Consider the following 25,931-nt stretch of genomic DNA (forward strand, 5'->3'; position numbering starts at 1 on the left):
AATTTATATATGAAACAAATATTATAAAATAGAATATAATTGTGTCACACACGCGTTTAAAGAAACACTCCTTGCTGCCTGTGGGAACTTTAGTGGCATCAACAGTTCAAACCCACGGGCATTTCTGGGCATCTCCGTGTGTGCCAGGTACCGGGCTAAGTAAGAATGGAGAGAGGGTGACAGGCCATCCCTTCTGGGCTCAGTCTGGGGACAGGGAGGAAAGAGAAGGTGCTAATGCAGTGACAGAGAACAGCAGTACGACCCCAGATGAGTTATTTCACCTTTCTGAGTCTTCATTTCTTCTTCTGTGAAACGAAGATTCAAAAGAGCCGCCTTCAAAAATCAGAAACAAACACCAGACCACCTTTCCCCTCCCTCAGAAACGCCGCTGGATATTAAAATGCACTGCAACGTTTAAATGTGACCTGGTTTTCACTTCAAGTACGGCTGAATTCCTGCACGGCTCAAAAACAGAGCGAGAGCTGAGTATCTCTACTGGACTGATTTTCAAGTTTTACGAGAGAGGAAAGCTCTAAGTGTGTAGAAAAGCTTGTATGGAAATACATCACGTTAGGGCATCACGTTCGGGCGCTTCGCCGGGTCAGTTTCTATGACGGCCAAAGACCAGAACGCCACGCTGTCGCTCAGATCGCAAACGGCTATACGGCGAGACGGAAGCAACGGAAGGAAGCAAAAGGCCGCGTTAGCGGAAAGGGCATCGGGAGGGATGCGGAGGAGGCTGGAGGCCGACGCAGGTCACGGTTAGGGCCTGATTTTCTCAGGATCCCTGCATTTAACAAGAAAAATAATTAAGGCGGAACAAAGGCGAGCCGTAAGGGTCACATGAGAAACGGTGCGAGGGCGCGGAGCAGGCGCTGGAGGAGGCGCTGGAGGAGGTGCCCGCTCCCGCCCGCCACAGCGAGCTGCTCCACCCCCGCCCTCCAGCCTGAAGCTCACGCTGAACCCCAGACTCCAACTCTAACGCTGGGCGGCCCAGGGCCCCCCTTCCCAGGCCGCACCCACTCAGTAAACTGACCACTGCTGCTTCAGCCAAACGGCCCTGGGGCTCTCTGGTTTGGGCGAACGTAGTCCCTCCAATCCCAGGTTAGTTCAAGTTTGAGTTCCAACTCCTCGTCCTCACCTTGACTGAACCCAAGCTTTATCTTGATATCTCTTTTTTCTTCATAGCTTTCCTACCCATCCATCCACCCACGCCCCCATCCATCCATCCGCCCATCATCCTCCCATCCATCCATCCATCCATCCATCCACCTGGGGCTCTCTGGTTTGGGCGAACGTAGTCCCTCCAATCCCAGGTTAGTTCAAGTTTGAGTTCCAACTCCTCGTCCTCACCTTGACTGAACCCAAACTTTATCTTGATATCTCTTTTTTCTTCATAGCTTTCCTACCCATCCATCCACCCACGCACCCATCCATCCATCCGCCCATCATCCTCTCATCCATCCATCCATCCGTCCACCCAATACAGGGGAGGTTTAAGGAAGATTCTACAGGAACTGACTTTAGATCGGATTTTGAAGACGAAGTAGATGCCTAGGAAGCAGAAAGGATGTGAGCAAACCCCAAAAGTATGAGGGTTCAGGCCAGTTCTAGTGTTAATCTTGGGGAGAGAAAGGCAGGCGAGGCTGAGGAGGTGGCAAAGAGCTGGTGCAGGGACTTCACATCCCACAGAACCACCAACCTGGGTCTGCAGCTTCCTGGCTCCCTCCCCACGGCCGATTCTACAGCGCTGTTCAGAGCCCCGCCCACCTTCCCAGCGCAGGAAACAAGGGAGGGAGGAGACGAACACGTGCTGCCCACATGTGGCACTGCACACACTGCGAAGCCTCCGCCACGGGTCCAGTTCCATCCTCCCACTTGGCTCCGCAGACATGAAGTTGGTGCCTGCCATGTGCCAGGCACTGCGGACCAGCTGGACCGCTATGTCCTCTTTTGTGAAGCCTTCCCAGCCAGCTCCCACTACAGGGTCAGGGTCTGCCTCACGTTCATCTCTGTCCGCTTGTCCCCAGCCCAGGGCCTAGAGCAGGACGCAGCAGGAGCTCAGTCATGATCATAGAGCGGGATGAAGGCAGAGGAGAGAGAAGGGGCATCAGTCCTTGAGGCCTCACAATTCAGGACGGAAGATATAACTGTCCTGAAGGACGGGGGACCAGGGGGCCGGCACCAACGGCTCCGAGTGAGGACAGCTTTGTTTGGAATAACCATTCAGGCAGCAAAATGCGGGACGAAGGGAGAGAGCCACGTCCAGTACGCGTGCCTCGTCCTTTTCCCTGCCAGGTGTTTCCCTCCCCGGCTTTCCACAGCCCCAGAAAAAAAAAAGGCCCCAGTGCTGAGATCAGCTGTGTTAATCTTCCAAACCCTCGTCCCTGGCATTTCTGCTTCGGGTCTCAGACACTGCTGGTATTCTCTGGCGTGTTTGTGCTTCTTAAAGATATAATTAAGCCTTTTTTTTTCCCCTTTGAAAAATGCAGGCCCCCTCGGGCACTTCGCCTTCATGTCTTGTCTCTGCTCAGTAAATTGCAGCTGATTGGGGGGCGGGGGGTGCAGTCCGTGCCTGAGCACAGAGCACACGAGTCCACTGGGGACCGCCATCGCCTCTTGGAGTCTGTGGCTTGGATTCCGAGACCCTGGAGCCATCCCCAAGCTTGAGGCTGCTGGTGTCTGAGGCTGCACTTGACTGTCCATCAGTTATTTGAAAGGATGTAAATCAGAGACCGGGCTGATCTGATCTCTAAAGTCACAGCCCGGGGTTCCTACGTCGGTTCCTCACGGGCCAGCTGCATGACCTTGTGCCAGTGGCCGTCCTTTCTGAAGTTCAGCCTCCAAATCAAAAGTCCTGTGATTCTAACTGACAACGTGTAATGGCGTGAACAGGGTCGTCGGAGTATTTAACAAAGCGGATGATGAATCAGGAGACTGTGCGGTGTCTCCTGCCCGTGGAAACCAACTGCTTTTTTAAAGGACGGAGATGCGAGCTGGAAATGGCAGAGGTTAGAAAGCCACACGGTGACACCGTGAAAAGAACAAGAAACTGTCCCGACCTGAACCAGGCTGCAGGGCCCTTTGCCTTCTCGCTCATCCCCAGTCCCTCCCCACGGCGATGCGAGGCCACGGGCCGCGGTCCTATGTCTGGGTCACTGTCGTACCTTTGGTTCTTGAGATACAGTAGGTCCTTGGTCCTACTCTGTACCTGACACACGGAGTCACTCGACCAACAGTTGTTAAACGAACGCATGAATTAAAGAGCAAAGCGTTTAGCACCATTTATCTGGTTGAAAATTATCGCCCAGAAATGAGAGTGTCGAGGAAGATGGCCGACCGCCACTGAGTGCTCAGGTGGTGACTGTCTAAAAGGAGGAAGGCCACAAATGCGAGCCAGGCCTCCCTGCCTGGCCTCGGTGGCCGTCACACAGGGCCATGCACGTGCAGGAAGGGAGGTGGAGTGTGGGTCTGTGGGGACAAGGTGCTGGAACAGAGGGCCCAGGAGCTCAGAGGAGACCCACGTGGTCTCGCCAGACGAACACAGACACGCTGGGCAGCGGGGAGGAAGCCGACCCTCACCTGGGCTCAGCGAATTTCCCTTGGTAGAAATAACGAACGCTGCCAACTAGGATGGACAGCACAGATCAAAGGCAAAGAGGAAAACTCAAGAACACACGCAAAAAATACTGTCGGAATTTACAAATAGTATGGTCTGGGAGGAGGTGCATGGCTGGCAGGGGGTGGGGTGTGTGGCGATCGATGGACCCCACGCGTCCACTGCTTCCTTCACAGCCCTGAGGACGAAGATGGCCCCACAGCCCTGAGGACGAAGATGGCCCCTTCCTCTCACCGGAGAGGGGAATGAGCGGACTGCACGGCCCATGGGGGCGTGGACTCCGTCCAAGTGCGACAGACCCCGAAGCCAACTCTCCCATCCCACCGCATTCCCCCCTCCTCACAGTGCGACGGGATGCGGAGGAAACTTCCAGAACATACTGCCCGTGACTGAGTATAAACCTAGGGCAGCAATGGCAGAGAGGAACTGTGGAGGGATCACACCGGTGATTGGCAGCGAAGGAACCGAGTTCCCGAAACCCTGTCTTCGCTTCTCACTCTGAGAAAACAGCGAGGCAGGAGCGTGGAGGAAGGGGCACAGGTGTCAGGCCTGCATATTTAAAATACCAGCTGTCACTCCACATGTCCCAGCAAAACTCATCACCCGTATTTCTTGATTATTATAAATGTGCTCTCTGCACTGGTCTCCCGTGAGCTAAGCCAGGCGGTTGGGATGGGGCCACTGCAGGTACCCGAATGTCAGTCCCTGAGGCCATGTTTTCCTTTGGGGAGAAATATGGAAAGAAAAGTCAGCTTGGCACAGAACCTTTCAGCCTTCTTCCCCGGCTGGTAACTCACATTTATTCTTACAACGCTTTGTCAAAGCCCAAGACCCAAACTCAAATGCTTCCAGGCGCCCCCAGATGGGCAACTCACACACCGACCCCCCACTTCCACCACACCCACTGCCCTTCCCCCAGCCCCGAGGACTCAGTCATCCTCGGCAGGCCGCTGGCTTCGACCCCTCCTGGCCTTCGACCTCTCCAGCTCAACCACACTGACCCTGACAAATTCTATTTTTAAGAGTCTCTAGACTTTCTTCTCTGCTCCACCCCCCACCTGCCTGAACACTTATGACTCCTTCCTCCTCACCTTCCCCCTAACCACTCCCCCACCCCCAAAGCGGCCAGAGCCAGCCTTCCAGAATGTAAACCTGATCCTGAGGTCAGCTGTGGCTCTGCTGAAGTCTTCTGTCCCCACGGAGGCCCCCTGGCTCCCAGTGGGGAAGGCGCGCCTTGAACAGGTCACTCTCGCCCGAGAGGCTGGTCCCTCAGCAAGGTCCCTGCTCCAGCCACACTGTGCCCTTTGCAGCCCCCGCAAGATGAGCAAGGCCGTGGCAGGGCAGGGCGACCACCGGTCTCACAGGCTCCATTTGACTCAATTTAGAATTAAGGACCTGGGAACACCAGAGAGAGACAAGTCTTGCCGTCTGCTTTCCAGGCGTTAAGGTCATACTACCTCCTTCTTTAGTGGCAATTAAGGCTCTGAGGGATGAAGAGGCCTGTCCGGCGTGAGGTTGGCGAGTTCGGAACAGGCACCCGGAACCCGACACCTGCCGGGTGGAGCGAGCGCCCTCTCTTCGTCCGCCTCGCTCTGCGCATGCGCTGTGCTGTGCCGGGATTACACACACTGACCGTGCTGGTCTGGGGCCCCAGGGGGCGCTTGGCCCACCCGGAAGGCCGACAGGCATGACCAGGGCAGCAGAGGCGGGTCAGGGTGACCTCAGGAGAGCCGGGGAGGAATGCTCACCCCAGGTCGGGCACTGGGCACCCTGGAACCGTCACCAGGGAGTAGGTCTCGAGCTGACCTTTGGAGGACAGTGGCCCGGAAGGACGTAGGATGGGGGAATGGCTCAGAAATGCAGAGAAATGCAGATGCAGAGAAATCCTGGACTGGCCTAGACCTTGAAGAGGAGGGCTCTGCCCCGCCCAATGTCACGCAGGAAGGTCATGACGGCAGGAACCTCGCGTGGAGTCCTGACCTGCTGCGTGCCCTCTTAAGTCAGGCCCCTGGAGCTGGAACCTCCTCTGTGCCTCAGTTTCCTCAGCTAGAACGAGGACGATCACCCACAGGGCTGCTGATAGTGAGCGACAGCGGGCGAAAGTGGGTGTCGGGGTCTCTTCCGTATTTAGGGCTGTCAGGCAGGGCCGCCAGAAGATTCATATCATCAGACTGTTTTATAATTTTGCACAACATGCCTCTACTCCTGTTTGGCTAAAACATTTCAGTTTTCAAGAAGGAGTAATTTATGAATGTGCCTGGTGATATCAAAGGCTTTTCAAAAAGTGCCTAAGCAGCAGTGAGGGTCACAAATCATCCTGGCTGGACACAGATGACCCCAGGAGAACCTCAGGAGGGAGAGGCAGACATCCCGCTCTGAGCTCGCTTTCACCCCTGGGCGACTCTGGACGTCAGCAGTGCGTGTGATCATGCAGCCTGCTGGGTGCTGGGCCCGGTGACTCCGAGCGTGCATGTCGTGTGTGTGCGCATGTGTGTGCAAGAAAGAAAGACAGTGACAGAGGGGGGCGCCGCACACGGGAACCTCTTCTGGGCTCCTGCCTCTAGGAATTCACAATTGGTGAAAGAAAATCAAGCAAACACACATTGTCATGGCTGCACACCCTTCCCGCGGGCCTGAGCGTTTCTCTGCTCCATCCACAGCAGATCTAGAAGGAGCCTCAGGGCTCCCACTGTGCCTCCCCTCTGCCCGCTCCACTGAGGTGGCCCTGCCAGGTCACCAACGGCCTGGGCCCTGCCGAATCTGACGGTGGACCCTTGGACCTCATCCGACTAGACTCGGCAGCACTGACGGGGCTCCCTGGTCCTCCTGGAAACGCCCTCTCCTCTCCCGGGACATCATGGCTCCAGGCTTGCCTCTTGTCTCTCTCACGGCACCGCCTCACCTCCGGGACCGCTGAGTGCCCGGGGCGGGAGGACATGCATGTGCCTCCGGCCACCTCTGCTCTGTCTACCCGCATCCCATTGGGTCTCGAGGCTCTATCCTCCATGCGCTTCTGTCTCCCAGACTCGTTGACCCTAGTCCGCCTCGCCAGGGGTATCTAACAAGCCCTTTGAACTTGATGTCCAGAGTGAACTCTGACTTCCCCCAAAGCTGCCACATCACGGCCTTCCCTGTCTCCACTGATGATGACCCCAGGGTTATCTTCCACTCAACATCCGATGTGTCAGCAAAACCTGGCACTACCTTCCAGTCGCACCCGAATCCGTCCACTGCTCTCCCCGCCTGCTGGAGTCGCATGGCCAAAGCCATCACCTCCAGGCTGAACCACCGTAATAGCTCACTGTGTCTCCCTGCTTCTGGCCCACACCAGCACTCAGACGGGGCCTTTGAAACACCGTCTTCTGGAAACCCTCACGTGGCTCCCACCTCGCTCGTCGGAAAAGCATCGAGGCCCCACGGCGGCCTCAAGTCCCTGCCTCGTCAGCCAGCAGCTCGTGCGTCTGCTCTGGCCACACGGGATCCTTGCTGCAACCCGAACACCAGGCTCCCCTCCGGCCCAGGGGCTCTGCGTGTGCTGCTCCCTCTGCCTGGAGCGCTCTTCCCCGAGATCGCTGCGTGATTCATGTCCTCTGCTCCTCGGGGCTTGGACAGATGTCTCCGACCACCAGATTTAAAGTGGCTCCTGCATGTGGCACCCGCCTCCCCCTCTTCCTCCCTGAATGGTACTCGCCACCACCGGACAGTGCATATCACACTTGTTGCTGGTCTGCTCCCGCCCTCCAGAACAAAACGTGTAGGAGCCAGGGATTCACGCCTGTCTGTCTGGGATGATGCTGCAGCTCCGAGAGCAGCGCCTGCCCGCGTAGGGCACAGTGTCTGCCGGGAGAGCGGCTATGGGAAGCTCGGGAGCAGCTCCGCCAGGTGCCGTAGGTGCCCAGGGGGAGGCGCTGCGCTCTGCCCGTGCAGGGCGCATGCGCGGAGGGGACGGCGGCCCTGGGCCTCGAGGGGTGCGCAGGGGTTTGCCGAGAGCGGAAGGAGGCGTGTGTTACCGCCGAAGTCCAGGCAAGAAAGGACGCCGTTCACGCCGCTGCGGGTCCTGCTTGGGCCCTAGGAGCTGCCTGGGGCGGAGAAGCTTCTAGCATGCTCCCCACAGCCTCTGTAAGCTTTGCTCGGGCAGCCCCACGGAACCTTCTCAGAGTCCGGCCGAGTCCGGGGGGCCTCCTGGGAGTCACCAGCTGTGTGACTGGGGTGACCTCTGAGAATTTACGCGTCTGTGAAATGGGGGGTGAAGAGCCAACTTCACCGGGCTTTGGAGGGGCAACAGCTGCCATCCAGAGTGGCTACGTGCCAGCACAGGGGGCATAAAAAGTGTTTGCCCCCTCTCACCCCGCCTGCCCACCACCCCCCACCACCCTCAGTGACACTGCCAGCCTCAAGGTGAAGTCAGGCCGCAGCCCGTCCTGGGGCTGGAGGCGACTGAGCCGTCGCCCTGGGCAATCACTTGGCTGCTGGCCAGGGTGTGGTCCCAGGGTGACAGAGCTGTGCCTCCCGGAGAAGAGAAAGCGCCTAATCCCCAGGCTTTGCTGTGAAAGCCAGGAGAGGCCAATCACTCATCACCCGGCAGGGACGGCCATGCTGTTGTTTTTAGGTGGAATTTCTGAATCTTGTTTGTAATGTGTACTGATCCTGGGCCGGGCTTTGCACACCAGGCCGCGGGACGGGTCAGCAGCGCATGCTCAAGCCCTTACGAGGTAATGATTTTAAGGAGGGGATCGGGGCCCTGCTGGCTGGTAGGACCGGGCAGGCAAGCTCTTGGCTTTGACCGAGGCCTTGCCTGGCTGGGGGCAGCACAGCTGGGCCGCTGTCCCCACTCACAAGCTCTTGCACCCCGGTTGCTGTGTGCAGTAGGGCGGGCTGGGCACTGCTTGTGGACTAGGCTGCGAAAGGTACCCCTCGGGTTGACCAGGGCACAGCACATCCAACTGCACGTAGCAGCCTCGCCACACTTCTCCCCTACGGGGACATTGACAGGACGGAAACGCCCCTAAAAACAAGCACTTTTGGCTGCAGGAACTCAGGTGGCAGGGCGCTGGGGAAGCCGGCAGGCAGCTTCTGAGAAGCAGCATCTGTGGCTTGGGCATACATTTGTCCCCCAGCACCGGCACGGGGTTGACACGGAGTAGGAACCAGGGTGTTCCTGTCGACTGCGTGAGGTGATTCCAGAAGGACAGGACCCGGGAGGCGTGGCCTCTACCATCCCGCTTCAGGCTCCTGGCTCGCCAGCCCAGGCCACCGGACGTGACTGTTAAATACCTCTCAGGTAGCTGGAGCCACCTGGGGGTGAACAGTCCTGGCCCTGTCCCATGAAGCCTCTGGTGCTTCATTCCACCCTGTTGTCTCCTTAGGGGGCTCCATGCTCCCCCCAGCTCCCCGGCTCCGAATGGCATCCTCACAGAGGCACATTTGTGCCCCTGACGGCCCACCAGCTATGCTGAAACACACACGGTCCCTCCGATCTCCGATCTGTAACCCGGCCAGGCCCGTATTACCATGGCGATGTTGCTGAGAGAAAATCTGAGGCTCAGAGAGGTCATGCGACCTGCCTGAGGTCACACAGCTAGACACGGAGAACCGAGTCAAGCACAGAACGTCGTTTCCTAGATTCAGTGCTCGGGCTGCGGACACACGGGAACTTAATCGTGTTTTGCCCCCTAAGGGTTACCCCGGCCGCTGACGTGTTCCAAATGGTTAGCTTGAAACAGAGTAATAATCCCTACAGCTCATGGATGAAGTTTAAAATGCTACTCTGAAATGTAGAAAACTTTAGTTACCTTTAAGAGGGAGTGGGGCGGGGTACTGTATGAGGGCGTTGGCACATCGGTCAAATTCGGGGCCCCTACCTCAAGCTTCAGCGCCAGCAGTGCGGAAAGTGGGGACTGTGCAGCCCCCTCTCGTGGAGAGGGTCTGGTCCCCACTAGGACCAACATGCCTATCACGCGCCAGGCCCTGCTAGGAGCTTCCGCAGAGTCAGTCGGTTCATCTAATTACGTTAATTGGCGTCTGTAATTAGGGCCAATCTCTTCTAAACCCCATGTAGATAACCATCTCCGGAGGGAGGGGTGGGCAGACAACCCACCAGCTTCATTCATTCAGACCTTACTGAGCGCAGGTCACTGGCTGCCACCGCAACTGGCCAGCCAGGCCCCTGCTGAAGCTGAGGACAGGAAGCCTCTGGTCTCTTGGAGGGAACTGGGGGCCCTTGGAGCCGTCCGGGGAGCGACTGAGAACACACCTGCTTGTCATGGTAGCTGGCTTGGTGGCTGTGGGGCCCTGGGCCAGCCCTTCATCTTTTCTTATATAAACGGTGATGTCGGCCCAGGGCTGCTGTCCCACGAGGCCACACGAGGACCTAACAGTGCGGAGCCTGTGGAGGGCTCTGTGCAAGGGGATGAGTGAATGCACACGGGGACACCAGGCAACTTGTCCACCTCCAAGTGAGCCAAGAGCAAAGTCTCTACATCCTGTCCTTGGGCCCAGGGTGGCCTTAGTCTGGGGACACGAGGCTGGGCCTTGATACTGTGGGCCATCGTTTCTCCACACCAGTGAGTATGAAACTTCTCAGAAATCAAACCCCATGTGTGTCCACACTCACCCCACACCCACACACCTACACGCAAAGCCACACCTACATATACTGGCCTACATTTGTCCTCACCTAAATGCACATATACACCCCTAGGCGCACACTCATATACACTCACACACTCGCCCCCACACTCAGCCTCGCGTGCACTGCCTCAAACGCAAGGACTTCCCCAGAAACGAGCTCACAAAATCGAGTGAGTTCTGCATTTCTTTTCAGACTTGCAGGCTGTGACCAGGGCACTTGTCCAGCCAGAGCGGGCCCTGCGGTGTGGGCTCCTGCTCCAGGCCTGGTGGGCCAACGATCAGTGTGGGCTCCCGCTCCACGGCAGACGGGCCAGCGAGAGCGCGTTGGCACCGGCCGGGTGCAATCAGAGCGGGACTTTCCAGGGCCCTGTTCCCTCTGTCAGCACAGTGGTGCCTGAACCACACAGACTTGAGGGGGTTCTTTACTTGCAAGTGAGGGCCCAGCACCCCAGGCCCTGCGGCCCCTTGCTGTTTCTCCTCTGCCCTCACTGGTGCATCCTGGGTGCTTTGTAGCCCCAGACAGCACGGTGCCCCCCACTTCCCTGCCTCTCGTCCTGCTGCCCCTGGGCTGGGAGTGCCTCTTTGCCTGGCTCACTCCTATGCAGCTGTCAAAACCCAACACTTGTGTTGCCTCTTCCAAGAAGCCTCCCTTGACTATTCCACAAGGCCAGCAGGGCTGCACGTGTCTGCGCGTCCAGTACCTTCCACGTGCTGTTGTATGGAGAAGGGATTGAGTCAGTGTCCATCTCTTGCACGGGGCTGGGAGCTCCTGGGGTGTGGGACATGTGTCTCGCAAGGACCTCAGCCTCCCCAGAGTTGTTCCGGGCCTGGCTCACAGAGGCTCAGAGCGTGTCCCTTGGACTGCAGGCAAGGGTAGGTGACAGGGTGACAGAGTCTCAGCAGGGCACCAGATGCACATGACTCAGCGGTAACCAGGGGAAGTAGTGGAATGAGTGAGAGCTGGAGAGTGTGCGTGTGTGTGTGTGTACACGTGTGCATGTGTGCACTTGTGGCACAGTCACTGAAACTAAAAACCCAACTTGCATTTGGCACTGGGGTGGGAGGTCCCTGGGTCAGTGAAGAGTGTGACCATAGTCAAGCCCCAGGACCTGCACTGGCACTTACACTGAGGAACTGAGCAGGACGTGGCTCGTCACTCCACGACTTCTGTACGCGTGGTCGTCTTGAAGCTTCGAGTCCACCCTGTTATAAGTAAAGGCCCCCCTTCAAGTCTGTATGGCCAAGAGGTAAGGTTCGAAACACCACCGTGCTGAGGAAGGGACGAGGTCCTGGAACGTCCTTCTCTGATGCTTCACCTGGCCAATGGCAAACCAGCCCAGGTGCCATCTCCCCTGCAGCCTGTCTGATTTGCCCAAGCAGGGGTAGCCCCAGGCTCTGCACCCACAGCACCTCTCACTGTACTCTCCTGTCACTCTCTGGGAACTGTCCTCCTCCCCAGAAGCAGAGATCGCACCCTCTTCACACAGCACACAGCAGGTGCTCAAAAGGCATTGGAGAATGGACGAGCCAGTTAGCCGATTAGTCACAGTGCCCTCCAGGCCTGCCCGCCTTTGAGCACTGTGACTCACCCCCCACAGCAGCGAGGCTGAGGACCTTCTGAGCCCGTCCACAAAGGAGCGAAGCTAGCGTGGCCGCGGGTAGCTCCTTGCGGACCTTCGTGAGTTAAATGGAACGAGAAGGGAGAAGCAGAGACAGGGGGCAGCTCCTGGGAGCAGCTGCCTCTCAACTGTTATTCTCATCTGAATGAAATCTACATGAAATACACATTTGTCTATTCCCGTGACCTCTGAAGCTGTAACACAGGGACTCAGGAGCTGTCACCAGAAAGACCCCTTCTCCAGCACCCCCATTAGAGCTGGTACGCCGCAGAGCGAAGACAGAATTGGGGCTGGATAAGGCAGGCTTCGCAGAGGCCCAAGAATACCTTGGGCATTAATAGAGCATTTTTGCACAGACTGAAATGCATTCTTCATTTTTCACTGACAGCTGGTTAATGAGGAATGCAACAGAGCGGCTGTCCCGGGCTTCGCGAGGCAGCAGGCCCCGCCCTGCTCCAGAGCCCCCTCCTCGCTAAGACTGGTGTTTGGAGGACAGGTTAGGGGAAGGCCGGGCCCTCAGAGCTTCTTAGACGACTTAGGGCAGCTTCTTCTGTTTTTCGACGGGGAAGAGTGAACACACCGGCCTCAGGGCCCCGGTGGCTTGTACACTAGTTATTTTCCCCCGACACTCAAACGCTTGGCAACTGTGCCCAAGCAGCGCCGGCCATCTGGGTGTTTGGGGAACACAGGGCTCGAGGCCCGCTCTGTCCCCTAGCACTGAGTGGCCTTGGGCAAGCCTCCTGCCCCCTCTGGCGCTTGCTCCCTCAACCATTATGGGGATAACCCCCGGGTCGCAGGGTCGTGGCAGTGTCGTGGCAGTGACGGGACACCTGCTCCAGGCACTCACTCAGTGTTAGTTGCTCCTTCACGTGAACCGAGACTCAGCTCAAGACCTCACCTCCTCCAGGAAGCCTCCCTGACCTGGGTCCTCAGAGGCCGTGGCCTAGAGTGGGCAAGTGTTCAGCTAACATCTGTGAGTAGGTGGGTTGTCCCTTCTTGGGTGCTGAGGCAGCGTAGGGCTGCGTGCTGGTTTTCGTTGGGCCAGGGGACCCCCCCAGGCCCTGCTGGGGCATAACAAATAGGAGGCTTGAATAGCCCCCCAAAACGCTTTCCCCTCTGCAATGACGTAAAGGGTTTCTGTCTATGACATTGCTTGAAATGAAAACTGCATCACTGAAAACAAGTTCCCGAGCATCCCGGGCCTGCAGTCTTGTGAAGTCATTTACTCAGCGCCCTCCTTTGCCCAGGGGAGACAGTCCCACCGACCCCTGCAGGTATCTGTGAGGACCGAGCAGGGAGCATGAGCGTGGGGGTGAATGAGACTCACGATGTGTCTCCATCTGACCGCGCTGGGCTTCGGTCCAGCAGCACAGCAATCCACCCCACGGGCAGGCCGAAGCCGCAACACCACACCACGTCCAAGGCCAGCATGTGGCGGGATGGCCACCCCCAGAGGCCTGGAAGCTCCTGGGGTGCGCAGATGTTATTTGGGGCAGAGGAGGAGAAGTAAGGAGGTGGGGATAAGGGAACCGAGCGAAGAGACCACGACCTCAGGCAGAGAAATAAGGCAGCGACCGGCGGGTATAGAGACGAGCCCAGTGAGATAGGGCCTGGGTCACACCCCAGTGAGACCCTGCCTGCTGTGACCTTGGTCCTCCACCTGGGAGATGACACTGGCCAACTCCAGGAGCCCAACCAGATGGGACACCCTATGAACACACTGAGGAGTGGAAGAGGCTGGGCCCACGAGGGCGCTAGGACTACAGGTAGGACAATAGCCCAAGGGCCAGCCTGGGCCCTCCCGCCCGAGCACCAGCCTGGAATTCCAAAGACCAGGGCACGTGTGACTACGTGCAGTGACGGACAGCCGCTGTGGCCTTATCCACATTCCATTCCCAGAGAGCAGGGGCACCTGTGGTCCCCTCTCCCTGGGGCTCCGTCCTGTTCCCCACTCTGCCCGGGTCACGGTGAGAAGACTGGCGAGCCCCCTCACCTGTCTGGGCCTCTGTTTCCCCTTCTACAAAAGCAGCTGGCAGAGGCGGTCTCCAGGAGGCTCTGACACGCCAAGATTTTCTGCCTCAGTAAATGGGAAGAAACAGCTTCCCAAATGGGTCTATTTAGAGTATAGATTCAGCTAGAAAACTGTGCTGGTGGACAACAGATCTGGGCCTGGCCGCTGTCCAACCCTCTGGCATGGACACCCCAAGGAAGACTTAGCTGAGAAGCTGGAGGTGCAAACACTGCAGGGACCCCAGCTCCAGGAGCCCCCAAAGGCCGGGGAGGCCAGACCCATCTCCTTCCGCGTCGTGTTTTCGTGATCTGTGTTGGGGGCTGTCTCTCTCCCCTGCTGGAATGCAAAGCCCCAAGGGGCAGGAGCCATGTGGTGCTTATCCATATCTGTACCCACAACGCCTGGCCCAGGGCCTGGTACAGATGGGGGCCCAGGAAGGGTCTGATTCCAACTCCCAAGGTGAATTACCCTGGGCGGCCATGTTGCAGCCACACCTGCAGGCCCACCATTAAGCACAGGGCTGACGCGAGGTGGCCTTTTGTGTGTGGGTGTCATCAGGCTGCCCGCCGTCCCCACCCAGCACACACACAGGCGGGACAAACTCGACTTCCTCCTGCCTGTCCTCATCCCCAGGCTCCTGAAGGTCCCTTAAGGGCCTCTTTACCTAACAGTGGGGGAAACTGAGGCCAGAGTGGGCGGCGACTCCAGGGCAAGCGGCGCTTTTGGGACCGCTGACAACCACACTGCATGTCCTGCCCTCGGGATGCCAGCGAGGGCTAATGTAGCATTAATTGTAATTAACTAATTACTCCTGCTGCCAAGCAGCGGAGGAGGAGGCTGGGGAGCCCCCATGACTCAGTCGTGTTTACAACGTGCAGACCCATTTAAGAGCTTGTAAAGTCGCTATAAATGGCCCTTTGGCAGCAGGGGATAACGATTCCGTCTCCAGCTGCCAGTTTAACAAACGGTCGGGTTCAGGGCTTCCAGGCCTGGGATTCTGAGATCCAACAGTGCCACCTAGAGACCATGTTCCAAAACGCTCTGCTCAGGGGGCCATCTGAGAGGACTCTGCCTCCAGGTCAAGACCTCACAGAACCTGGGGCCTCAGAGACCACACAGCCCATGCCCCACCGCCCCCATTCACAGTGGGCAACCCGAGGCCCAGGTGGCGACACAGCCTGGCTCTGGGTGGCCCGGCCACGTGGAGAATGTTCAGTCTAAATCTAAGTCCCCAGGAGCAGCTCTGATCCTTATGCCGCATGAACTTGAATTCTTTAGGTGACAGTTCAGGAGAGGTACTGTGAACCAGTCCCCCAGACGCCTCCACTTCCCCTCCCTCTTCACCTGAGACGTACCCTCAGCTGCCACCACTGTAACTGTCTCCTGCCCCAGCCTTTCTTTGTGCCATTGAATCTCCAGGAGCAAGTCCTCGAAGCACCCCACGGTCAGAGGGGCTGTGCGCGTGTACCACCACGTGGTCTCTGTCCTTGCAGGACTGACACACGGAAAGGGACAAAGCCTGGACACGGGCAAGGCGGGCGCAGGCGAGACCAGAGCGAGGTCCTCTGACCTCCCGTCTCTAGGCCTGTTGCGCTGTACGTATGAAAATCACACTAGCCCGCAGCGACTGGGGGACCGCACTCCACCTGTGTGACCTCGTCTGAAATTCTCAGGTGTGAGACACAGAGATCTAGTCAGCCACCCGTTTATGGGTGGGGAGACCGAGGTCCACAGGAGCCGCCCCAAGAGCCGGTGGCACAGCTGGGGCGGGTCGCAGGCGGGCTCCACCACCCTGGGCACGCCTCAAGCTGCGATCGACTAGGGTCGGACTTTGGATGGGGACTCAGATGGGAGCTGGGCTGGTCCAGAGACGTTTTCCTGCCCAATTAGCGCGACGCGCTAGGAGGACAGGCGGCGTGTCTGGACAGACCTGGACATCTCGGGCTACTCACCCACAGTCATGCCGTCCATGTAGCGATTGATGATGTCGAAAGAGTCCCGCAGGTTCCCTTCCGTTATGTCGAAGATGATGTCGGCGCGGTTGGCGGGGTGCGCCGGCGTGATGGCGCGGAGGAAGATGATCTCTGCAAGGCGGAAGCGCGTCATGGAAAGGGGCGTGGCGCTGGGGCCCCGCCCACCGGAAGTGCACCCTCGGGTAACCAGAATGCAGCACGAAGAGACCCCTGCTTGGAGAAGGCGGAGGGGTCCCCCACCCTAGCAAGGGGGAAACTGAGGCCTGGAGAGATTTTTTTTTTTTTTGGCTCTTTCCCGAGGTCATGGAACTTATCAGCAGCAGTGCCAGCACTGAGAAGTAGCTAGTAATTAGTCAAGAATCTTCGAGAAGCTAGGAAGGAGAAGGGGAAGGGGGTTACAGGAGGGGAGATGGGAGAGAGACCAGAAACGGCAAGGGAGCAGGCTGGTCTCCTGCCCAACGGAGATACGGGTCAAATAAACTACTTCTCAAGGTGGGCTAGGCCGTTCGGTGGCTGTGTCCACCTCCCAGACCGCCCAGCGTGCAGCTGGGAGCACAAGTCCCTGACTCCACCCTGGGTTTGGGCCATCTTGGGGGCGGCCTCTCTCGGGGCCTCAGTTTCCTCATCTGTAAGGTGAAGGAGGCAGCCCGCTGGTGCCCACTAAGGGTCCCAAGGTCAAGGTCTGGGTTTCCTGGGCCCGAGGGCGCACTGGTGTGTCTGGCCATGGCCAACTCCCTATAGAGCTGATTTCGGTCAGCATTAGCTGGGAGGCCATGGAACCAGCCGTTAGGGCTTCGGCAAGGATTTGTGTGTGGTTTGGTGGAACCCATCATTTTGCACAAGGCAAACACCAGTCAGTGATTTTCTCTGACCCACGTCTGTGCCGCTCTGTGAAGATTCTGTGCCTTCCTGTTTCTAGAGGAACAAGCTAGCGGGTTGGGGGCCGGCCACTTGCTCCTTCAGGCAACCGCACCCTTGGGGAGCCTCTCCTGCCCTCGCCACCAGCCACGACTAGGTTCTCTGTTCTGGTGGGTGCTTCTGTGTCACCTGCAGGACCCTGTCGCAGTGGCTAAACACAGGGCTACGCTTCCCTGAGGGGTGAGAGGGCTCTTTCTCATCCCTGGGTCCCAAAGCCTGACCATGAGCTGGACACGTGGGAGGCTCTGTCTACGTTCTACGTTCGCTGAATGAATCTGTCATGGTGAGCTCCTCCAAAGGCCAGGGACAAAGACTGTATAGAGCAAACGGGTGGCTGGAGACCCGTGGGCTGCACCCCTTGAAGCAAGGTGTGCAGAGCAGCGCCCCGTGCACGGCACTTTACTGGGTGTTGGGAGTGTGTCGCCCCGGCCCCACCCCAGTGAGCGGGCACCATGGTGGCAATCTGCACAGCAGGCCAGGAGCGGGTGCGAGGACACTGACCCCTTTACTCCTGTGCTCCTCGGACCTAGTCCGGCCCCTCCAGTCCACTTATCCCTTGGTGTCCAGGGTGATGCTGAGGTCCCAATTCCAAGTTCAGGCTCCCACTTTATCCTTTGGCTCAGCCATGGCCAACTCTCTGCCGCTCCAGCCAGAAAAACCAGGGTTCGTTCCCCAAATGCCCATAGTCCCCACTCACCTACAGACCTTTCCACGTGTTCCACTCTGCTTGGCACCCTCCTCCCTCCCTGCTCCCCACTCTGATCGCTCAGGCTCCAGTGTGGAAGTCACTTCCTCCTGGAAGCTCTCCCAGACTCCCCAGCGCCTGGCACAGAATCAACACCTAATCCAAACAACTGTTCCCCAGAAGACAAGACCTCTGAACCGGGAGCTGGGAGTAGGCCACACGGTGCCGTGCAGTCTGGGGACATGAGGAGATGCGGGCAGAGGTGGGGTTGACCTGCATTTCGCACCCCAAAAGCACATCTCACCCAGGAGTGGCGGCCTCACAGGGCCATTTACTGGACGATGGCCGCCTCTGGGACCCCACGCCCGTTCCAGGCTGCGGGAGTCACCACTCACCTTCCGGGCGGGTGAACTCGCGGAAGGTGGGCAGCGAGACGACGGTGTGGGAGATGGTGTTCACAGGGTCCAGCACGCAGGTGACATCATTGGGGCGGCAAGACTTGATGCAGCGGACGGTGTCTGTCTTCTCTTGGCGGAGCCTGAGGGGAACCAGAACACAGAAGCTATGGGAAAGTCGGAACCAGTACTCCCAGAGGCTGGGGTCTGGGGAGGAGCGGCAGGTGGCTGGGCGGGGAGCAGCTGGCCCACAGACACAGTCGGAGAGAACCGCGGTGGCCTCCACAGCCCAGGTTTTCCATGGAGAAGCCCCAGGGCCCGTCCTGCAAACTGGATCGGGACCCAAATGCCAGGGGTGCCCCCGTTTCTGTCTGCCCTGGCTGTGCAGAAGCGAGGCTTTGCTATTTGCCAACTGTACAAACTCAGCTCCAGTTTCTACAACAGCAAAACACATTCGTTCATTCACTCACTCGACAAGGATGTTTTGAGTGTCTGCCGGCTGCCAGATGCTAGGGACATCAAGGGAGTCCTGCCTCATGGAGCACTTGGTCGGGTGGGCTGCACGGGTCATAAACGATGGAGCGTTTATAAAGTGCCCCGCCTGGTGCCCCGCAAAGAAATCAAATCTACATTGTCACATGACGGACGGGAGGTGGGAGAAGCGACATAGTTTGTCACAGGTCCGTGTTCCAGGCCCTGTGCTAGGCATAGTTTTGAAACCTCTTTATCTTAAAACACAAATACAAACGCTGCATAAAACATATGCTTCATCAATTAGTTGAAACGCTGCTTCCCCTCATATGCTATCTGGCTCCTGGGGGTACACGTCATAAAAGAAAAGCAAGATCCATGCTTGATTCTTCCCTTGTTTACCAGTTTTCAGGAGGACGAACTAGCTCTCCATCATCATTTAGAGGTTACCAATGGACTTTTTAAATATCAGTATGCGCTGCACAAAACATATGCTTCGTCAATTAGTTGAAACGCTGCTTCCCCTCATATGCTATCTGGCTCCTGGGGGTACACGTCATAAAAGAAAAGCAAGATCCATGCTTGATTCTTCCCTTGTTTACCAGTTTTCAGGAGGACGAACTAGCTCTCCATCATCATTTAGAGGTTACCAATGGACTTTTTAAATATCAGTATGAACTCAAGGACTTAAACTATTAGATGGATTTTAGTCTACTGCGAGTATTATCCTTTGTAGCCAAAGGGAAAATCAGATTAGTTTCTGAGTCCTTTAGACCCAGTCTAATTTTGGGGAACTCTCTTGCTATCTGCCAAGACAAGGGGGTCCAGCCTCATCTTGTACTTCTACTGCCCCAGCAAGTGAAGTCTTGGGTGTGGTTTTTGTTTTGTTTTTCAGTGGAAATGTTATTTCAATATCACGATCTGGATACCAGGATATCCATCGTTTCTAGGTGTCTTCAGTGGACATTTTTAAAGATAAAATACATCACGATTTTTAAAGATAAAATACTGCTACTTCCGATTCAAAACAAGGACCACGCTGTTTGTTACTTGATCTCTTCTACATTACAAAGGAATCTCTTTTTTTTTTCCCATATCTGAATCTTGGTTCTTAAGAACATAGGAGATGATGATAGAATATCCCATGATTATTTATTTAGCTTATTCCATATTCTAAAACAGTAGTCGCAGAATAATAATACAAAATTACCATTCCCTAATTATTTAAGATAATATTTTGGATATGTTATCTCATTCTGCCTACAAATTTTAAATAGGTGTGCTATATCTACACTGTCTAGGTGTATAGCAATTCATACTATGTATTTTTTCTTGTAACACTCATTTACCTGTAGTTCTATGAGTATGTTTAATGCTCACGTGTTGATAATAGACTGTGCCATTTGTATACAAAAGTCACTTTTGTTGGGTATAAATCCGGGTGTTACATTTTCTTGAGCATCCTAATTATTCTTTTTCTTCTAGTATAATTCTTACTATGAAAAAGTCTGATAATTTTTTCCCTTAGAAGTCACTTGTCATTTTTGCCTAGATGCCCAAACTTTGTTTTCTCTTTTCTTTAAAGTCCAGTAATTTTATTGGACTATGTCTGGAATTGGTTGCTCTGAGTAGATATGTTCAGGTATGTTGTGTGTTCTTTCAGTATGGAATTTCAAATCTTTTTTTTTTTTCTGTAAAGTTTCTAGAGTTATTGTTTTTAGTATTTATTTTTCTCCCCTTGTTTTGGGTTAGTTCTTCAGAGATTTCTATTACCTCTATGTTGGATCTTCTTTGCCTGTCTCCAATATCCATCACTTTATCTTCAAGCCTATTTATCTCTTTCATTGTTTTTAAAATTACAAAATTTTTCTTCTCAGCTTCTCTTTCTCTTATTTCTTTCTGAAATTTCTTTTGCTTTAATTTTAAATTATTTCCTCGGCTCCATCACTTCATTTCCCAAAGGGGAAAAATCAATTACCTCCTATAAAAAAATACATGTTTACGAATAATTTTGGCTCCTGATTAATAATAACTTTGGCTCCTGATTAATAATAATTTTGGCTCCTGAGTTTTTCCTAATACTGACTCACATTTTTCTTCCATTTTTGATCATTTTCTTGATGTTTTTATTGTTTCAATATAGGTTACAGTTTCGATCTAGTCTGTGAGCATATCTTTCTGGTATACTTTCATTCCCCAGAGGGATGACATTCTATACTGTTTTTTCTTACAAATACTTTGTATGAGATTTAACCTTGATAGTTTTGGTTGAACATTTCTGTGTGAAATTAGTTTTCCTGAAATTTAAGTAAGAGGCATGGTTCACAGTGGTTTTCCTCACTTCCTGGAGCTCCCTCATTGTTGGCAGCTTGCTTTCTGAAATTCCTCCGTATTACGTGGACCTTCTTTCTCCATGGTCCCTATGACCTTTTTCCTACTCAATTTTCTACTTCATTTCTGGCAATTTTTTGTGTAGTGTGAGATTCTGAGCTTTAGGGGAGCCTGGTGGCTCAGTCTCAAGACCCCCTAGAGGCTAAGACGCTCCATCAGTGCAACCCTTTCATGAGCCTCCTGCACACACTGGCCACTGGGATGAGCAAAATGCCCCCCAGTCTCAGCTGTTGTCCCCAGATTGGTAAACTTAACTTTGTAGGCAATACCTGTGGACTATTTTGGGGTCTCCCACTGCTTTCTCCTGCACGGATGTCAGTATCATGCAGGTAGGCACGAACTGCATTTCGGGGTTCATGGGGCTACGTCGTCAGCTTGTTTCATTGTAAATGTTTTCTATGAACTTCAAAACTTTCTTGTCTAGTTGCCCCGTGGACTTTCATCGGGGATCCAGAGAGCTTCGAAAACTATGTGCTATTATCTTCCCATCTTCCGGGATCCCCTAGGTAGACATGTTGTACACATTGTCTCGCTGAACCTTCACAGCTCTTCCCTCGAGACCACACTGCCTCCTTCTTTAGCTAATAAAATATATCCTGCTTTGTACTCGGAAGTTGTAGAGCTTGTATCCGGGGCTCTCAGAGATGAGGCTAGGGCAGCAACCTGAGCAGCATCGACTCATCCCAGGCATCCTGAACCTCTTCACAGCATTGGAGGCAGCGTGGGGCAAGACTTCAGAGCAGACTCCAGGGCCAGGCTGCCTGGGTTTGAATTCCAGCCCCGCCTGACACCAGCTGCGGGACAAGTTACTTAACCTCTCTCTGCTTCCATGTCTTCACTGTGAAAGGGGGAATCATAATAGCTCTTTTCTCGCAAGGCTGTCGTGAGGATTAGTTAAGTGCTTGGAACGGTGCCTGGCCCACGGGAAGCGGTACGTGTTAGCTGTCAGTTATTATCATCGTTATAGTAATGATAATCGTGGTTATTATCATTTCCCCTTGGGAGCTTGGTTTAGTACAATGACACAGTCAGAAGTACACAGGTCTGAGAGTCAGAGTGATGACAGCTCTACCTATCAGGAACCTTGGATACGTCCAAACCCTCTGAACCTTCACTCCCCATTTAAATCAAGATCCAAACGGACACTCGAGAACCTTCCAATGAGTGAAGAAACCAATGCATATTGACTGCCTACCATATACCTGACGTGGCCTGTAACTGCCAAAATAATCTGCGGACAGAACACCTCCTGTGCGCTAGGCACCTTGCTAGGAGCTAGGGCCATGCACTGAATGAGACACACGTGGTTCCTGCCTCTACAGAGCTTTCTGGACGGTGGGAAAGACAAGTGAGAAACACAAGTAAATGGGAACCGCAAAGTGTGATAAGCGCCACGAAGGAAGTACCGTGAGAAAGAATGACGGTGTGTCACAGAGGGCCCCGCTGGGAAAAGGACACTGAAGCTAAAGTTTAACCAACATTCAGGCCAAGGGTGCAAAGCCATGTACCAAGGGCACAAGGCAGCGAAGAGCTCGTCAGTGTGGCCTGAGAGGTGAGCGAGAGAGAACAACATGGCATCAGGCCGGAGATGCACAGGGCCTTGAAAGGCACCTTGGGGACTTGTGACAGTGGCCTGGCTGGAATCATGGTGGCGATGGAGAGAGGCAGGTGGGTCAGAGCCCACAATGGAGGTACTGTGACGGACCGGAACAAGTCTGAGCTGTGGAGTCAGCAAAACGAAGGTCAAACAGCAGCTGTGTGATCTTGGACAAATCACGCACCCTCTCTGTGAGGACGATACACCTGCCTCACTGGAGGCAGTGGACACGGACCTGAGGACACTCACTGGTTCCCACGAGCAGCACACTGTGCTGTGCTTTGCCTCCTCCTGGCGTGGGGCTGGCAACCTCAGTGGGTTCACTGACCTTGCTAAGGCAAAAGCTGCCTCTGTGCTGCTGTGACGGTGTCCAGCGCTTTCCCACCACAAGGTCAGGCTCCTCGTCAAGACGAACAGAAAAGGGAGGCTCGAATCCCTGGATGGAGCTTTCCTTTGCCTTCGTTAGGTGCTCAGCTCCAAGTGATACAACGAGGAAACCAGGCCGGGCCAGAAGCCTGGCTCCGCCACAAACAGGCCACGCCCCTCGGCCAAGCCCCTCCTCTTCTCTGGGCCCCCGGTTTCCACACTGACAGGAGGAGAGGGGACAGACCTCACTCATCTCTGAGAGAGAATTCGTGTGAAATGGTCCAGCCAGGCCTCGTGCTCCCTTTGCTGGGCTCCCGGCGGTACGCACAGGGACCTCCATCGACAGACACCCCCAGGCACGTGCCCTCTCATGGAAAAGGCCCCTCGGTCACCTCCCCGGGGGCACCAGGCAGTGGCCGGTGCAGCTCACCCCAGGGTGAAAAGCAGCAGAGACTCCCAACCACGCCAAACAAAACCAAGGCACAGGAGCATGGGTACGAATCGCCTGCTAAACTTTATTAAAATCCCGGCGAGAGGGTTAAGAAAGCAACAGGACGGAGCCCCCGCGGCCCAAAGCGAGTGCTCAGAGCTCTGCGGACACAAAGATGAAAAGCTTGGCCACAAAGGAGCTGACGGTGCCATGGCGATACAGGTCCATCTTGACAGTCAGGAGCAAGTCCCTGGGCTCAGGGACGGGCTTGGTGAGGGCCACCACCCCGCTGTGGTGGTTCACCTTCCGGGTGCTGAAAAAGCCCTCCTCATTGCCGCCGGTGATGGCCAGCTTCATGCTGTCCCCGGGGACGGAACTGGAGGGGCCCATGCGGAAAACCACCGCGGGCACTTGGATGTTGGTGGGGAAAGAGAGGTGGTAGTAGGTTATTCTCAGAGGCAGCGCGCGGCACTCCTGATTCTCATGGCAAGGCAAGCGCTCACAGCGGCTGCAAGAGTGGACAGAGAGACGAGAAGAGGGTCAGGGCAAATCCAGCAAGCGGAGAAACAACAGAGCGCGGGGGAAGCGGGGGCTCGCGGAGCAGGCCTCCCGCCGCCCCTCTGGCCAGGCCAGTCCGTGGCAAGAGCGCCCCTCACTCACCTGGGGGAGGTGCCGTGGACCTCCGGGCCGCCGGCTCGGGCACTAGCCTCTTCCAACACCCTCAGGGGGCGCTGGGTGGCTGGGGTCAAGGGCCCCACCCCAGGCCGCACTCACCAGGCACACCCTGCCCTCTGGGTGTCGTCCAGGCTCCTGGCCTGGGACCACCCCGGAAGTGATGTGTCCACCACTAGCTGCTGCCATTTACCAAGTCCGCGGCCATCCAGCATCACGCACTCTCTAGCGTGACCATGGCGACTGCACTGAGGGTGGCCGGAGTGCCGTTTTTCAGATGAGAAAACCGAGGCTGAGTCAGTGGCCTCCCCAAGGTCGCAGAGTGAGGAAGCCAGATTTGTGCTCGGGCAGAGGTCTATTCCCCCGTCCCCCTCACGAGGCCTTGTGCTCCAGGCCCAGGTCCCTGTCTGTGTCCACAGGACCAGCCAGGGCTTGGAATGGAGATGGGGGCAACTTCTAACTTCCTGTGTTAATATGGAGACAGGTTCTAACTTCCTGCGACAGGATGGAGACAGGTTCTAACTTCCTGCAACAGGATGGAGACAAGCTCTAACTTCCTGTGACAGCACAGAGACAGATTCTAACTTCCTGTGACAGCATAGAGACGGATTCTAACTTCCTGTGAAAGGGTGGAGACAGGCTCTAACCTTCTGTGATAGAATGGTGAAAGCTCCTAACTTCCAGTGATGGAGACAGTTTCAAACGTCCTGTGAGAGGGTGGGGACAGAGACTATCTTCTGCCACCCGAACTTCAGGCCCATCACACTATGAAGACAACTGCCTTCGGAAGGAGGGTCAGGGTGCAGAGGCCCGTGGGACTTGGCAGAGCCCAGGGCGGTCCCGCCACCTTGCCTGTGTCTGCATCCACTGTCCCCGTCTTCCATCACGTCTCCCTTCGGCTTTTTAAGTCTCCACGCCTCGTGCTGCGTGACTTGGGCTTATTTTACACTTGGCACTGACTGGGAGTGTGGTCCCTTTTTACTCCCTGTTTCCAGGCTCTTTATCAGGATGGACAGTGATCCTTTCGGTTACTTGACCATTTACCACTCTGAGTTCTGGGACAAGGCAGCCCTGGGGACGAGCTCCACGGTACTAAAGGTGTACGAGGATCAGGAATGCTGACAAGGGCAGGTATGCGTGGGAGGGGCCCGAAGGCAGAGGGGAGAGGCAGGAGAGGTGGGCACAGGTGCCGCTGAGGGGCAGCCCAACCCGAGACACCTGAGACACCTAGGTCCAGGCCAAAGGGGAGTGCTCTGGGTGACTGGGAGACCCTGAGGGACGGTGCCCGGCAGCACGCGGGCCCGCATCGGTCTCCTCACTCTACTGAGGGGAACAGCGGAGCTGAGTGAGTCCACGACTCCAGTCTGTAGTAAGTGGCAGAGGCTAAGTGGGTGTGTCTCTCTCTGTCTCTCTCTGTCTCTCTCTCTGTCTCTCTCTCTGTCTCTCTCTCACACACACACACCCACACACACACACACACACCAAAGGGAGCCGGACGTTCCTTCCTCCTGATGGCCCCCACCCCGGGCCACACGGAGTCCGTAACCAGGGCACCCTACGCCCTTTCTCGCACTAGGCGTTTCTGGGCCTGGCCCCTCCTAGCGCCTCGCTTCCCAAGGGAAGGGCTGTGGCTCTTTGCTTTAGTCCAGTTCCCGCACGGGCTCAACACCTACTGTGTGTTCAGTGAACGTGCGCAAATAAATTCGGCCCTGGTTTTCCGGGTCAGCTGTCCCTACGCTGCTCTGCCTCAAACCTCTTGAAACATCCCAGAAAACGTAATTATTGTATCTGGCAAACTGTCAGACTGAGAACAGCCCAAAACTCTCCATTAGCCAGTGTGTCTAGGTCAAGGAAGGGCTGTCATCGCCACGTCTACCACGGAGCGGGGGAGGGCCAGGCCCCCAGGACCACAGGCCTCGGTTCCGACTCATCACACACAAAAGAGAGATGCGCCCCAGCTTTTCAGTTCAACATATTTGATTAGAACACCCCAAATTCCATGAAAATGGAATTACTGAAAGCCACCATATACCAAAGGAAAGAGTCCTCAAGGCCCAGTCCCTTCTCCTGGGATACAAAGCCACTGGGGCCACCCCCAGGCTGTCACACTCTTGTCATTCTCGAGACAAGCCCCAGGAACCAGCCAGGGCCGCG

General features: G+C 55.7%; 1 protein-coding gene across 1 annotated transcript in view; it reads right to left on the reverse strand.

Moving 5' to 3' along the window:
• FBLN1 (fibulin 1) overlaps positions 1–25,931 on the reverse strand; it is a 66,621-nt gene that overhangs the window by 3,713 nt on the left and 36,977 nt on the right. The window contains exons 16-17 of the mRNA XM_015593600.2: positions 17,851–17,993; positions 15,832–15,963 (exon numbers count right to left, since the gene is read on the reverse strand). Coding sequence (XP_015449086.2) covers positions 15,832–15,963; positions 17,851–17,993 — 275 coding nt within the window. The remainder of the gene's footprint in view (positions 1–15,831; positions 15,964–17,850; positions 17,994–25,931) is intronic.

This window comes from Pteropus alecto, unplaced genomic scaffold, assembly GCF_000325575.1.
Source record: "Pteropus alecto unplaced genomic scaffold, ASM32557v1 scaffold157, whole genome shotgun sequence".
Classification (NCBI taxonomy): Eukaryota; Metazoa; Chordata; class Mammalia; order Chiroptera; family Pteropodidae; genus Pteropus; species Pteropus alecto.